General features: G+C 44.1%; 1 protein-coding gene across 4 annotated transcripts in view; it reads right to left on the bottom strand.

The window, feature by feature from the left end:
• Nucleotides 1–122: 122 nt before the first annotated feature.
• Nucleotides 123–16,439, bottom strand: part of zfpm2a (zinc finger protein, FOG family member 2a) — a 118,622-nt gene continuing 102,305 nt past the window's right edge. For all 4 annotated transcript variants that reach the window (XM_042424589.1, XM_042424590.1, XM_042424588.1 and 1 more), the window contains 3 exons: nt 4,969–5,175; nt 4,063–4,290; nt 123–3,710 (listed from right to left, as the gene is read on the bottom strand). In XM_042424589.1, coding sequence (XP_042280523.1) covers nt 1,144–3,710; nt 4,063–4,290; nt 4,969–5,175 — 3,002 coding nt within the window. In that variant the 3' untranslated portion in view covers nt 123–1,143. The remainder of the gene's footprint in view (nt 3,711–4,062; nt 4,291–4,968; nt 5,176–16,439) is intronic.

Below are 16,439 nucleotides of genomic sequence, written 5' to 3'. Positions count from 1 at the left end.
ACCATATTGTTCTTATTTTTGTGGAAAATGTGAGCTGTTTTTATAGAGTAATGTGAAAGAAATACCAGACAGCATTGGTTTATCCTGAGGATTTAAGTTTAATTATGACACCACATCAAAATAAAAATTTCCAACAGATCTGGAATTTAATTCCATCCATATACATGCATAGCAACAACGTTTTAAGAAATATTTTCTCCCATAATCAGGACATTGGAATGATAATTTTACATCAGTTTCCCCACTGACCTCCCACCCATCTTGTTCATCAGCAATAAACTTAATTCTTGTACAACTTCTTTTTTTCCCAAAGGGGTTACAAATAATTATATGCACAGTCCCCATTTCATAATACTGCTTTCAGTAATGTTCCCTCATTTACAAAGTATTGCATTGAGAGCAAATTTCAAAAAGGGAGAACAAAGTGTATCATCAAACAGAAATACGAGTACTATACAAGAATGCTGCCATCCTCATGAAAACATCCACATCTGAGTTGAAGAAAAGAGACAGGGACAAACAGCCACATATGTATGCAAAGCCATGTGTATATGCCAAAATGTGAGATGCAGGGTTGTGCCTGGTTATCACCGCCAAATGGTGATTTTTAAGGCTAACAAGTCATTAGTAGCAATCTGCAACCTACATTGTGGGCATATACAGAAACTGGTACAGCAAATAAGAATACACAAGTGCCTCAGTAGCTATTTTTGTGTCTAAAATGCATCTCATTTTTGTATTGTCTATTGTTTCATTGAGCCTACATTACAGTGTAAACAATATGTGTGCTACACAAGAATGACTATACAATAACATTACAAACAACTCTGATATAAATTTCATTTGAATTTAAATTAAGATCACTACTCCTATTAATACTGATTGTAAAATAAATTAATGTGAAAGTGGCACCAATATTATTCTTGATTCATTTTTCTTTTCTTTTTCTTTTTTAACCAATGGTTTTGCATTTTTAAGTCTTAAAACGATGAAAGAAGAAGCTTCTCTTGATTGTCCACAAGCAGCGTTTAGCACTGCGTGATGCACTATTCCAGACACAACAGTGTACCAAAACAAAGGAGAAAAAAGGGGTAAAAGTTGGGGGTGGGGTGGGAGGGTAGAAGAAGAACATGTCTTCTCAACTTATTTTACATGCTCTGCAGCATGTGATGAACAGTAAAACTTCTTATGGGTAATAAAGTTTGACAGGTTGTTGAACTGGATATCACAGAGGCGGCAGTACTTGCCACTTCCAGAGCCGTTCACACCTTTATTGGCTGTGGGTGCCGCCTCCTCGTTTGGGGACTTGGAGGAAGGTGACATGTTCTCGTTGGAATCGGCCTGGTTGTCAGTGGCCCACGTAGGTGAGGGATTGGGGGGTTGGCCGTCTGGCTGGGGCTGGTTCTCTTGCTGCGGTGGAGCTGTGCCTGAATGCTCCTCAGGCTTATGCCCCCCGTTGACGATGACCATGCCCCTATTTTTGGGCAGTAGGGGAAGGGGCTCCTTGCCAGGGTGGGGGCAGCCATTAGCGGCCGGCTGCTGGGCCTGCTCTCTGGTTGTTCCTGTCTCTCCTCCTCCTGCACCTCCTCCTCCCCCATTAACACTCTGCTCCTGTTCGCTAGCCTCTCCCTGCATCACTGGGCCCCCAGTCACATAATCGGTTGGCTTTATCCCAAAATACGGTGATATTTGCTCAGGACCTTTCACCTTCTTTATTGCTCCGGGATAAAGGCAATGGGGCAGAAACATATTCTTGTTCTCATCTTTTGATGGGATGAGCTGGGGCTCAGCAAAAGACTTGAGTCCCGGCACAGGCCCCAGGTGAGGGGGGAACATGCCTCCATTCTGCACCATCACCTTCCCATTGCCGTTCTTCTCACATTTGCCTGGGCTCTTATCGTAGACATCATCAGGGTTGTTATTGCCTTCGCTCTTCACATCTGGGAACATGGTCGGCTCCAGGCTGCCAGTCTCATTGTGTTGTTGCTGCTGTTGTGGCTGTTGTTGTTGCTGCTGAGCGGCAGCGGCAGCGGCAGCAGCAGCGGCTGTTGCAGGGCAAAAGTTCTGTTTGTGTGCCAGGTAGTTCTCCACTTTGTTAAAACTTATCTTGCACACAGCACATTCGTGATAGTCCAACAGTCTTTTAGGAGAGCTACATGTCTTGTCAGAGACTGGCGAACACTTTTTGCTGAGATCAATGGGAGCGTCCAGCTCCTGCTGCTCCACAGTATTGCATTTGGGAGCCAGAATAGGTTTAGTGACAGTCAGAGAGGCCTCCAGGTGTTTGGGTACCATACCTGGAAAGATGTCACAGCGGGGGTGGAAACGGTCTGCTAGGCTCTCTACAGCTTCTTGGGATGTACAAGGGTTCATGGAAGGAACCCCAAGGAAACCTGGCTGGCTCATAGGGGGCCTCTGGTGGTCCTGGTCAGGGAGACACATCTCATACATCTTCCTGCGCTTGCGGGTTCTCATGGTCCTCTGCATGGAGGGCACCTTGTTGGTGGACATGCGTTTCATGGGTGGGTCGTGACGGGTGGCACAGTAGTACTGCTTGTGGACCATGTAGGTCTCATGACGGCTGAAGGTGATATTGCAGGCATCGCAGGTTGTCTTGGTTGGGTCATTGTCACTTTCCACCAAACCAGTACTGGGGCTTTTTCCCTCCATCTGCTTTCCATTCAGCCTCTCCTCAGCCCCAGTTGGGGTAGAGACCTTCTTCACCTGTCCTGCTAGATCCTTATCAGGCCCTTTGGGCCCAGCATTGATCATGTCCAGCACATTGGAGTTCAGACAGGCAGACTGCATGAGGTGGCTGTCGGCCTCTGCAGGGTGGCAGCCAGTCAACATGCTAACAGAACTGTGACCACTGTTGGGGCTCACTGCCTCAGGGACCTTATCTGAGAGGGCAGAGAAGTCAGGGGACTTTGCCATATGTTGCCAGCGGCTGTTACAGTAGTGCTTTTTGTGGACCAAATAGTTGTCCAGGTTGCTGAAGGTGATATTGCATTCAAAACAGGTGGCCCCTTTGGGCATGAGAGGACTGTAGATGACAGGGGGGTAGCTGTTCCCTCCATGGCGCAGCCTCCGGTGAACTAGCTCTGACATTTTAGCCAGAATCTCAGAAGCCTGCGGGACCACTGAAATGTCTTGGGAGAAAGCAAACTGAGACAAGAAGGGGCCCATGGGAAATGTAGGCATGTTATGCTGCACAGGGGAGGAGGCCAGCCTGGGGCTGGAGGGCTCAGACTTGATCCTAGTGTAAGAAAAACTGGCTTTGCTGCCTGGGTGGGCCTCTCCCTTTTGAACAGACAGCATGGGCTTCTTCTCAGCCTTGTCAGCCTCTCCGTCTGTGCTGGTCTCCTTGTTGAGGGCCCCTTTGGGACTTCCCAGCAGAGCATCCTTCCTGTTGGCCAGTTCAGCGCGGGCCTGCTGCTGCTGCTGCTGGAGGCTTTCCTCAGGCCCCCTGGGGGAATGCTCAGTGCCGTCGCCTTCCCTGTGAAGTTTGCTGCCGTGCCCATGTAAGTCCTGATGCTGTAAGAGTTCCCTGTGGCTCTGGAAGCTGATATGGCAGTGATTGCATCTGAAGGCCGCCTGTGACAGGTGAGACATGATGTGATGCTGGAATGTAATAAGAGAATCTGCCGTGTAGTTACAGATTGTGCATTTCAAGCTGGTGCCAGGAGGGAGGCTCTCTTCCATTTTGACACCTGTGAAGGAGATAAAAGGGAGAAAAGCTCAGAATCTCGCCTCCCACTTCTCCTTTAGAGTTAACTGTAGAAACCATCAAATGCTCATGCATTATGCCAAGCTTATTCCCATCCACTAGATTTTTTTTTTGCTCAAGGATAAACTGTCAGCTGACAGCAGGATATGTATATTTCTGAAAAGAAATGACAGTCATTTTTCCAAACCTGTGTTAAACTCTGTAATTTTTTCCTCAAAACAACACTTTTCAGGACCCTATTTCTTTTAAAAGTGATTGAAAGTATCCATCTCTAAGCACTGTAAAAATAAATAAATAAATAAAATTTAGTTTCCTTCATACATGATATCACTCACCACTGTGTGAAGTGCTCAAGTGCATTTCCAGGGCCCTGGCTCCGGAGAAGCTCTTGTTGCACTGTGGAAAGGGGCAGATACTGGAGGTCTGGTGGGGTCCGGTGTCATTCTCCTCCACGACTGTCTCTGGCTCTCTTTGCCGCCCGCTGCAATAGTACATCAGATGGGCCTGCAGGTTCCTCTCGCTCCGAAACCAGATTCCACATGCCTTGCAGGGGAAGATGTCCTCTGGATGGACACAGAAAGGTACAAAGGGGATATGATATCAGGATACATACAGTACTTTCTTATTTATGTATAAGTATAAAGATAAAGAGCTTGAACACATGGACACACATGCATAACCCACACACACACACACAAACACACACTCCTCTTCTATACTTCTACAGTTCTGACTCTCAAAGCCTGTGTTAAAAGGCTTTTCCACAAAATCCTCAGCTGCTGCATATCGCTGTGTTGCTACCACTGGGTTGGTGCCCTTTCTCAAGGGCAAACAAGAACACTGGACCATCTGCTTACAGAAGCCTCCCTGTTGAGCTGAACCCAGATAGCCCTCGCTAAGTAAACAAACACACTATTTGCATGAGGCGTGTATTTTGCAATTAACACGTTAGTTTGAGCCTCAGTGTGTTTATGTGAACCCAAAACTTGAAGGTCGATGGCTCTTATCTCCAGTGCAGAGACTCATCTGGGTTAATCTACGCCCGGCGGAGACGACGCTCCTTGTTAAGCAGGTGACTGAGTGCAGGCTGTGGACTGGTGTGTGTGTGTGTGTGTGTGTGTGTTTGAGACAGAGAGAGAGGAAGAACAAGAGCAAGCATGTGTGATTGTGTGTGTCTAAACAAAAGCACATCTCGGTCCAGCTCTGTGTACGTGCAATCATGACGGTGCGTGGACACTCACTGTTGACGATGGCAGTGGGCAGGATGGAAGCCATTGCGGCCTGCTGCGGCAGGAGCTGGATGCTGTCCAGCAGCCTGGCTGGGTACATGCCCTCGCTCAGAGACATGTGGTTCACCGCCTGCAGACGCGAGTCAAAGTCCACTGCAAACGCCACCAGCTCCTCGCCCTCCATCATGTTCTTGGTGGTGGTGCACCACAGTTGACCACCTGGACAAAACAGAGACAGAGGAGACGTTTAAATGCTTGCTGCGAGAGAAGAGAAAGCTTTGCTGCGTGTACACATCAGTACTTCTAGTTTTAAATGTCATGGCATTATGCAAAAGCAGAAATTATGCTTGTGTGAGCCTTGGATGGTGTGCAACATCTCAGAGACTTTTCAATGGCGTGTTGCACAACAGTATGTAGTTTAAACAGGATGTTGGATAGGACATCAAGTGGAAAAGTGGATTGTGCACGTTTTACTTCAAATACACATCTTTCCTGGAATTAGAAATAAGCCTAATAGTTTTTTTGACAAAACCTGCAAGGAAAATTTTATTAATTTTATCACATTTATCACTGAATATGTCTGATGATGTTGAGAATTTGTTTATTTAGTTTAAAGGTTCAGTTCATCCAAATGACAAAAAAAGATTTTTTCTACGTCTAGATTTCTGCTGCCACCTCAGCACAATAAAGGTGGATGACATTTCATTGGTGGTGCTCACAGCATTGAAAATGACATTCAGCAGCAACATCTTTTCCCAAAATCAATGCCCCATCACTCTGGATAAACAGTAGAGCATACTGTCAACAGTTTTCATGGGGACTGTTTTTTTCTGGAGTCATAATGGAAACTTTACACAGTGAGGTCTGTAAATGATTAGAGTAACAGAAACACTCTCTCTGGAAAGACATGCTGTTACAACAGACAACATTTTAAATGTCACTTTTCAATGTTCTGAACACTACAAATGAAATTCAATTCACCTCCGTTATTTTTGGCATCAAGGCAGGGATGTATACATCAGGGATGTATCTATCTATACGCGTCTCAAAACCTGGTCAAATGAAGCCAAAACTATGTAACTAACCGTAAGTTAGAGAATATGTTTTGTTTTGTTGTTATTTGGGTGAGTCAATCCATTAAAAGGTAATACTTTTCTTTTTACTGTCACTCAAATGTCATTTTAGACAACTGGCGCTCATATCCAGAGGCAGAGCGAACCTCAGCTTGGGTAAACTGTAGCCTACAGTGCTGTTGTCAGCTAGAACACTGAGACAGGTCCTCCATATTATTAGATTGTTGTGTTTTGGGATTAAGCATTCCTCTGAAATCTTCTGAACATATTCATTAAGTCAGAGGAAGGGGGAGGGGGCAGGAGGAAGGAAGGGGGGTAGAGGGAGAGAGTGAAGGTTTTAGCTTAGATAATATTTATCTCAGCACATGACAGGCTTTTCAGCTGCACTTCATTTTCCATTGAAGAGATTAAAGTTTTTAATATGACTATTTACAGAAATCTGGCTGGGGAGATAACAACAAACTATGATACGCTCCCGCTAAATGGCAGAATTAGGACATTGTTTCTGAGGAAAGCTGGACAATTAATTAAAGCACGCTGTTAGCTTTCAAAGATGTGCAAACATACCAACGGAGTGTCAGGCTGAGAGGGGACATGTGATTTGAGCCCTAGCTGATGTGGAATAAAGAGAGTCCTGAGGAGAGGTGTGAAAGCAGGGGGATGCTGCTAAAAAGCCCCCACACATGTGGAACACTGATTACTCATGTTTACACAAAACCTATGAATCACCAGGTTTAAAACCGCCCTGTAGACACAGTGAAGGTGCTCAAGTAAGGCTCTGTATGAAAACAATCCACTTTTCTGTGGATTTATTAGAAATGGAAAACCAGGGGATGGAAACAGAGCCACCATGACTTTACACTACCACAGCATGCATTATGTATAAATCATTGTTAAGTTGCTAGAATGAATTGCCCCATTATTTCAATTCAAAATTGAATATTTCAGATTTCACATCGCTGTTTTGATTAAAACCTTTCTAGCCCTTCCTATCTGCTGGTGAAGCACTGAAAATTAGACCAGCACAAACGTGTCAAAGGAGTGAAATGGTATTAAAATATGCTATCTTTCAAAGTCCCATTTGTGTGCAGGCTTTCTCCCTGTGTGTGTGTGTGTGTGCATGTGCGTCTTCGCGAGCGTGTGCATGTCAGCGCCACTTTAAAGAGCAGTGCCTATCTGTCGGCCAATCTGCTGTGACGAGACACACACTTCAGGCCGCTCCACTTCATCGTTTTGATTCTGTCATACCACACACTGCCTGGAGAGGCCCTTTGAATTTTTATCTCCTAATTAAAATAACAAAACTCCTCTCCACTGTCTGCCCAAGTTACCATCAAGGTAGATACAAACTGCCACTGACAATGGCGGGGAATATACCGCAGTCATAGCCACAAAAGTTTCTCTCCTCTGTGTGGATCTCTTAGTTCAGACGCACTCAGCTTACAAAGAGAATTATAAACTAGGCCCCGACGCCGAGATACAAATCAGTGTTTTTGGATCAATCCAAATCAAAGATACAGTATGCTCTCCTCAGCTGAAATGAAGCAGATTATGTGGAGTCTGATGAAAACATTTTACTGCATTCTGACAGCGGAATACGCACTCAGATTGCATCCCTTTAGCCAAGAATGCTACAGATCCATCTGTTGTGTTGTGAGAATGCTGGAAGTGAGTTTTAGGACTGCATGTCCCAGTTTTACTGAGCTACACAAAACACTGAGGCAGCACTCTGCTTGTTACACTCACTCATCCAAGACAAGGTAGTAAGATACATGGGCTCAGGCTGCAGGATTATGGTTTAAACTATACTTAATATTGTCATCAGAATTAGGAATCAGAGCGGTTTCTCTCAGATTTGTGACAGTTTTAACTGCAATTATGTGCATTACGTAGCCTATTTAGTTTATTTTTTGTTTTGTTTTTTTTATTTAGTTTTCTGAAATGCATCATGGGGTCCTAGCTCACATGTAGCTTTCTAATATATGAATATTTCACACAAGTCTTTCAGGAATTAATTATTTGAGTGATTACCTGTAAATGCATATACACATATGTACCCATAATACGTGCACATACTGACACATGCATACAAATGATTCTGCAGAAATGACGCCAGAAGTACCAGGCATAGAAAACAGACTGCACAGAGGCGTCAGACTAAAACAATATTCCATGAAGGAGCTCTCTCGAAAAGATTCGTCATGGCTGTGCTCCCCTGCCAGCCTTTTCCTGACAGGTGATTTAAATCACAGAAACACAGGTGAGCCACCTATGACAATAGCACGATCTGTATGAATGAAGGAGCGAGGAGGGGGGGTCAAGAGTTAAAGCGAAAGACCAAAACCGTGAGTCGTGAAACTGGGGAAAAGGCTGGAAAAAGTGCAGCTTGTGATTTGCACTTGTTTGCCTGCTAACTGTCTGCAGTGAGCTGCCTTTGTGCAGTGGCCAATGCAGTTGGAATGAAGGCTATTGTCTAAATCCTCCTGCAGAGCACCTGATAAAAGAATAAAGAACTATGACATATTCTAAAAACAATGGAGGAATTAAGGGGAGACAATAGGCCAGCTGCCTCATTAAAACAATCAAAAACGGCATCCTGTACGTAGTCCAGATAATTAAAAACCACTGCTTCCTACAGTCTCTCAATACCATATCCACCAGCTCACTGAAGCCCTGAGACTATGGCTCCGTTGGCTAAATGCCCTCTTCCCTCTCTTGCCTTTGATTAATGCTTTATTTGAACATGCAGTTGAAGATGAACATATGAAGGAATTCATGAAACAAAATTATAATGCAAACCCTTTCCCCCCCTATAAGTACTTATAAACTAATCAAACGTCTCAGGATGAATCGCAGGGACTTGGGGCGTGTGTCCCCTCCCCTTTGCCTAAAGCCCCAAGAGATTTCAAAGTGCAGGCATCACAGGGCATTTTTTAATTTTCTTACTTTAAATGACTTTATAAGAAAATGGATGTGTACAGTATCTGTATATGTATGGGGGAGGCAGGGAGAATAGAGTATGAGATACTTGAGCAGGAATGAATTTTTTTTTTTTTTTTTTTTTTTTTGCTCCCTGCAAACCGCTACCGCCACCATATCTTAATGAAGCCGCAAACAAATCTCTCATGCCTCGTGCAAAGCTGAGAGACAACAAAGCAGCAGAAATAACAGAAGGGCCTGGATAATTAAACTGGCCTGAAGACAGGTATTCAAATGTTGGTGTGTAAACAGCACAACTCTTTAATAGTTTAGCTGTAAAATGCGTAGTTAAGCACATCAGCACTTGCCTCTCCCATCTGTCCAAACACATTACCATTGCAGAGGCCATTACAGCACTGGAGTACAGTCCCATTGCACCGCAGCCACATATGATGGGAGGGGTTGAATGGGGCTTCTGGGAAAACTAACAGTGGCCCAGTGGCGTTATCTGAATGCATCATGGGTCATATATCGTAAAACATCACGGTGCACTTTGAGAAATGGGAGAGATTGAGATATGTTGCATAAACTCACAAGGAAGTGTTTGATTACCGTGTTAAACATATTTTAACGAGCAAAAGTTTAAAATCTGTGTTACCGAACTTGGGGTATTTCTCTTTGTAAGCCTGATGATGATGATGTGGAAACTTCTTTTTTCTTCGGGTCGGTTATTCAGGCCCTTAAAGTTCTCGTCTCTGTCTATTGGCTCTGCGCTAACTGCTGGTCTTAATTGTGAAGTGAGGCCAGTGGTGCCTGAAGCCACAGAGAGGGTTGTAATTAAAGACCTCTACTCTTCTTGTCTTCAAATCAGCTCCAACTCCTTCTGGTCAAATGGGAACAAGCTCCTTGCACCTACGAATATCAAGTAGCTGCATGCTGTTAACTGCCAGTTCTTTTTTTTTCTTGCTTTTTAACAAAGCTTTATCATAAAGGGGAGTAAATTACAGCATGACACACAAAACAACTTCCCAGTAAACTTCCCTTTTGATGTTTGGATCTTGTGAAATTATTAATCACAAATGGTGGATGAATAATATCTGTATCTGCACCTGACAGCAGACGGTGCTCCGACAAACACTAAACAAATCCTCCTCATGAATACTGGTAAATATTTGGACTGTTTCTGGATCGTCAGAGTTGAACACATTAGGATGACTCATGGCTGTCACACCGTCGTCACAATCGGAGCCAGAGCAAGCAGGCAGAAAGGAAAACGCTGAGTTAGACCCGAGCGGGAACATCATTCACAGGGTCAAACAAGCTTACTATTATTGACGGTACACTAAACTAGAATTAGCTGACTCTACTATTATTTCTCTAAGGCACTGACACAGATTGACTCTCTCCCTCTCTATCTCTCTCCCACTCTCTCCTCCACCGACTCCCTCTCAGGTTTTTTTTTCCCCGCCACTAGGAGGCACTCTTCTCATGCTCAAGCTGCAGCCGGTGGATGTTTTGCTGTGATGATGCAGAGACGCCTCAGACATGGCATAGCAGCATAGCAGCCAGTCTGCCTATACATCCTTGCAGGTAGGTGCTAAAGATCTTACTCTCATGAGAAATGTATTTGGATCAAACAGCATTCCTCTGTCCTTATTTTGACTTGATCTTTACCTGGAAATTATGTTGCGTAAGCTTGAGTATGTAAGAGTAAAATGTTGTATGATTTTTCTATGATTTAAAAATCTTTTGTCTGTTGTTGCCGCATCTCTGTAATTACAGTACCCAAGCATGCCTGATACATGCTTTTCTCACTTTTTTTTTTTTTTTGGGGCAAATTTGATATTTTATTTCTAACATTTCAGATTTGCAGCAAGCAAAACAATCTCCTATTTTCCAGGGAAATAAATACTGTTCAGTAAATATGTGTTTACAGAGCCCTGACTTGCCTTGTCTTGTCTGACACCCCAAACCCCCCAGATTTCACTCCTTTTCCACTACAGTGTCCAGACTAATTTTAGCATCAAGTGTTTTTGCAGATATAGCCAGCACCGAGAGCTCATGCATGGCCTTGAGCGAATGGCACGCGGGTCAGAATCCACAAATTAAAAAGTCCTCCCAGGGGAGCCTCATACACGCGGCTCTCTCTACAGTATACATTCACAGGCAACAAAGACATAAAAGCAGCACACCACACCGAACAATGTCATTCAACACACGGTTTATGAATTGTTTGAAGACAAAAAAAAAAAAAAAAAAAAACGGTTGAAAAAAAAAAAATCTAGCAATGATGTGATTCAGCAAATATTTTTACTGAGTAAAAAATTAAATGTTTCACTTTGAAATTAAAAGACGTTTCTGTGGCTGGTCTCTGGAGATTTTCAGTACAGTGAGAACGATACTGGCAGGGGGATGTTTGCCTGCTAATAGTGTTGTAATAATTTTGAGGGAGAAAAAAAAAGAAATGTGAATTAGCAGCTATTTTTGCTCTATTAGAGTGCAGTGACAGAGCTTGAGTATTTCAATTTCAATTTGCTTTACAAATGTATTCATTTTTCAAGTTTTTCTATGGAAATTTATTAAACTAAAGCAGAAATATTTCTCACTCCAAACATCACCTGTTTTATTATGATTTTTAAAGAAACCATTTCAAGATGGAACCAGCTGCATTTATTACAGTCATTTTCTTTTTCATTTCCAAACAAATTAAATGTTCTCCTATAAACAGAATATTGACACTGAAGAGCATTTTACACTTTCTATATTGCACATAACACATGTGGGTTCTGTGCTGTCAGTCTGAGACAATACCAGTCACAAATTCCTACAACACAAAGCGGTTCTCCCTCATTAGCAGCCCCACACACAGTCAGCTCCTCCCTGTCCACAGTAAAGTGGAGTAGACTATTAAAGCTCTGACTGGCTCCTCTCCTCTCTCCTCCGCTCTGCTTTATTCTTTATTTGGACAGGTTTGTCCCATTGAGCACTCTATTAGCTATCCCTCTCTGCGGGTAGTGCTGCCTGTGTCCTGGTTGTGGCCAGTCGACATGTGTTTACTGCGGCCCCTGCTGCGGCGGCAGGCTGGTTGGGGGCCCGTCCTGACCAAGCCCTGCTAATGGGACCAGAAGACCCCTCGTGACAGGACGCCGCTGTGTTGAGCACCGCAGCAGACCCTACCCCTCCCTCCCCTATAGCTGCGGCCCCATGGCCCATGTCCCCCTACCCATCATGCCTCGGCGGGAGCAGGTGAACGGCGAAGGGCCAATGCCGGCGAGCTCGGTTTTCCTGGGAGAGCAGCGCGCCATCACCACGCGCCTCAGTGGTTCCTCCAACATGGCTCCGGCCCTACACCACATGGGCTGGCTGGCCATTCTGCGTGTGTGTATGTGGGTGTGTGTGTGTGTGTGTGTGTGTGTGTGTGCGTGTGTGGGGGTGTATGGTGGATGCCAGCCCTAATGCAAATGCTTGCCGTTTAAAAAATGGGAGCCTCTCTCCTCCTCTGTCTCTCCTCTTTGGAAAGGTCTATTTTGGCCTTCTGGTGCTGGCAGTTATTTTTTTCCTCTCCAGAAGGAAAGAGAGCCAGAGAGATGCACCTGTCATCCATTTTGGAATTCAATATTATTGATCTGGTCATGAGGAATGGAATTTATGAAGTTATGTGTTTTTCTTCATGAATTCTTATCGATTTGTGCCTTAAAACATACATATTTCTCATTTGCAAAGTGTCTCTGTGCCTTATTTACGAGCACGCTAATTTGGTATTCACAGTACAGCAGTAAACAGAAAGTATGCATACACACACACACTCTGACACACGCATACACACACACCAGTCACCGGTGCAACATCCCAGCATGCCCTCTGTCTCTGCACCCCTGTAATTCTACATATTGCTTAAAGTATGTGCTAATTAAATTTTCTGTCGTTTGCAAGAGAAATAAATAATCTGCAGCTAAAAGGCCTAATTGCGTTTGTCACATTGTGTCTCGGTGGCTGGTGCATCGGGAGCACAGCCGCTGCCCTTGCTCATTGCCATTCTGTCGTCCTGGCAAGCCCCCGCGCTGCCCCAGGTATCACCACGCGGCCATCTGGAGCCGACATCTGTCTCTCTATTGATCACAAGGGTTTAGCACTTGATCAAACAGACTGCGACAGGAAATTGCTCTTTTCCCCACAGAAAAGGCCAATCGCCTGCGTGAGGGTAATAGAGTGGAACTGAGATGCAGCACCAGCGCGGTGGGCAGGCGGGCACGGGCACAGCCAGGCAGGCAGCGGCACGGCAGTGTCGGCCGCTGTGGAGGTGGCAGGGATGGCACTGGTGCTGAAGCCCACTGCCATATTACCACGACCATGTTTCTAACCATTCTGCTGATGCAACAGCAGCTTTACTTACTGACAATCTCTCAATTTTATATGTTTATATAATTCACAATCATGCAACTTTTCAGTTCTGATCCAAGCACATCATTGAGAATCTGTGTATGCATGCAGAGGATGAGAGCATCACCTCAGATTAAAAAAACTGTCATTTGAAGAGCAGAATTTATCTTTCAAGTCATTCAGGTAACTGTCTAAGCCAACAGCTGTCTGAAAGTGTTAGAAAAGCTGGATGCAAGTGAAATATGCTACATGACAAGTACACCAGATGGTGGGAAATTAATGTATTTCCTCTGAAAAAAAAAACCCCAAATAAAAAAAACAAAACATCTCAAAATACTTGTGCATTAACACTGGGGTTGCATTCTGATATTTGAGAAGGCCTTTCTGTCAGTGTTTATAATAATTAAAATACATGACAGAGGGAAATTCTAGCTCAAAAATGCACTGCATTGTACAATGATTGTACAAACGTCTTTGTTTTTAAAAAAAATATGTGTTTAATATGTAACTGAGCACCGGGTGTAATGTTTCAATAGTGGGAAATCCCTGACAAGGCTGCAGTTGTCTCTTGTTCACTGGTATCCCCAGTGGAGTTCAACACACTATTAGTGCCTGAGGTGAACAGCTCCTGAATGTGTGTTACAGTATGTTAGCTGAGGCTGTGGTCCACATCTAAAATAGTGGTTTCTCGCTGCTCAGGCATGCTTTCCAGGCACTCACTGTAACATCATGTTTAGCAAGTATGGACAATTTGATACTGAAGGTGACATTTATTCAGCATTGTAGAAAATATTTAATTGTTCCTGCAGAGAGCGAGATATGTTTCCCCTTGCCTACAGTGCTGGGATTGTCCTTTGGAATATGATGCAAATTTGGGATGAAGCAACTAATTCCTTCCTTGCACCTCTGTACACCCCCTCCACCCTCTTCCCCAATCCTCCGCCAGCCTCCATCCTCCCCAGACACGAGGATTCTGATTAATCGTGTGACCGCCCCTCGTTTTGCATTTTACACAATCTCACGGCGCCACGGTGAGATGTGTGAGGTGTTTCGCCACTTTTGGCAAGCTGAAAAGATGTAGCCCAAGGAAGAACAAGTCGAAAGTATGAGGGAAAAAAAATATGACCAGGGGACGTGATAAAAAATTATCAGCCAGTGTGTTTTCCTGTTTGGTTTTAATCTACATTTAATTAAATTCTTATCTGCTGTGTGCTTATGGCTGCATTTGAATGGCGAGGCTGCATTCATTATGAATGGTAAAATTGAACTCAGTACATTGTGTGTGGCCCAATAAAGAAACAAGACTCTTATTGCAGTGCATGCACAAGCTCCGACAGACATGCGGAAAAAATAAGTCAATTAAGATCTGTCTTTAAATTACCGCTGTATCAAAACAAGGGGCGGGAGCATGCTCCATAATAGAATCCTGACAGGGGAGAGAGCACAGTTGACTGTTGTTAATATACATCCCATTTGATACAGCCAATTGTATTAGCCTGTTTATGGAACACGCACAGTTGATGCACGCTAGATTTACTAGTCTGTCATGATAGTTCATAATCGACAGTGCTGGGAAAAAAAAAAAAAAAAGTTGACTTCTATGAATGTGGAGGTCAAATGAAAAATGGCTGCAGCAGTATAATAAGAGTTCCTCATAAAGATTCTGCTGGTTTATCTGAATGTTAGAGGTCAACAGCAAAGGTCAATGACAGAATATGTAGACAATATGTGGGCCACACCAGATACTGAGGAGTTAAATCCAAAGGAGAAGAGAGGAGAAAAAAAAAGAAGATTCAGCTCCAAAATTGTAATGCTATTGACAAAAGACACACAGCTTATAACGGGCGGGCGGCACTTCATAAGCTAAGAACAATATCCCATAGGCAGCACCCCGGAAAACGTTGAAAAAGACCCTGAGCCGACACTACAAAGTTGGGCCCCAGCAAAATCCCTAAATCTTCCCGTTTGCTTATTCTGAGCAGCGTGGGGGGAGCGGGAAGCTCCCTGCTGCCTGCCCATGTTTACAGAGCCGTTCTCATCTCTAGGCCTTGCTCATCCACGGCACTGACACACGGTGTCGACATGATTAGGGGTCTGCCTTTGCATAGGGCTGCGTGTGTGTGCGGGGGGTGGAGGATCGGCAGATGAATGACTTTGGTGCATCGGAGAGGGATCACAGCAGATAATCGCTCCCGACTGCTGCGCTGGAGCTCTCAGATCTGGTCTTTAAAATAATGTTCGGAGTCAAGTCTCTCCAAAGCTTTTCGCAGGTTATCTTCTGCATTTTATGTTTGCTGTTTAAATCTTAACAGGACACAAGCAGCAAGGGAGAGCAAATATGTCTGGAGTCGGAGGAAGCGGAGTGGAAATGTTATTGCGAGGGGTTAAGATTAGCTGTTGCAGGGGCTGAGGAGATGAAACTCCTCCATTCGAATGGCTTTCATTCCTTGAGAAAAAACTTGGAACGTTGTATTTAACCTTGGGATGCCGGATCCCTGCGAGAAGAAACGGAGGGGATAATGAATCTGACCTCTCACTAAAAGTGACATCATTCAAAGGCATTCACTCAAACACAAGTCAAACACCAAATCTACTTAAGTACATTTAAATACAGACCACCACTAGCACACAGACAGTATGAATACAGTACAACATAAATTCCAATATCATAAATACTGCTATCACACAAACAGAGGAGCCATAAAGTACGGCTGCCTGTGTCTGGGACTATAAACCTCTGGCGTTACTCATAGGGAATAAACACACATGCACAATTTACTGCACTAGATCCCCCCTTTGTTTATCTTTTAAATAAGCACAGTTTATCACCCTCCTGCATAAGCAAATTGCATGCAATGTGTGTTGTTTTAACATTTGATATGCTGTCCAGAAGATTCATTTCTCCCTACGAATTCAATTGTCTTTGCAATATCCTGCTGCCATAGGCATCAGGCCCCATCACCTGTTCGTTATCACTGGCCGTCCTGTTTGGGAGCTCTTGAAACGGTGCCATGGCATTGACTCTCAGTTAACAGCAGGTCTCTGAACTTCTCACGGTTGATGGCGGAGGCTGGAAATTACGCTAACAACTAATTAACATCATAAAGAGCA

The sequence above is a fragment of the Thunnus maccoyii genome, chromosome 10 (genome assembly GCF_910596095.1).
Source record: "Thunnus maccoyii chromosome 10, fThuMac1.1, whole genome shotgun sequence".
NCBI classification, from domain to species: Eukaryota; Metazoa; Chordata; class Actinopteri; order Scombriformes; family Scombridae; genus Thunnus; species Thunnus maccoyii.
Note: the sequence above shows the minus strand (reverse complement) of the source record. Positions and strands in the feature narration are given on the sequence as shown.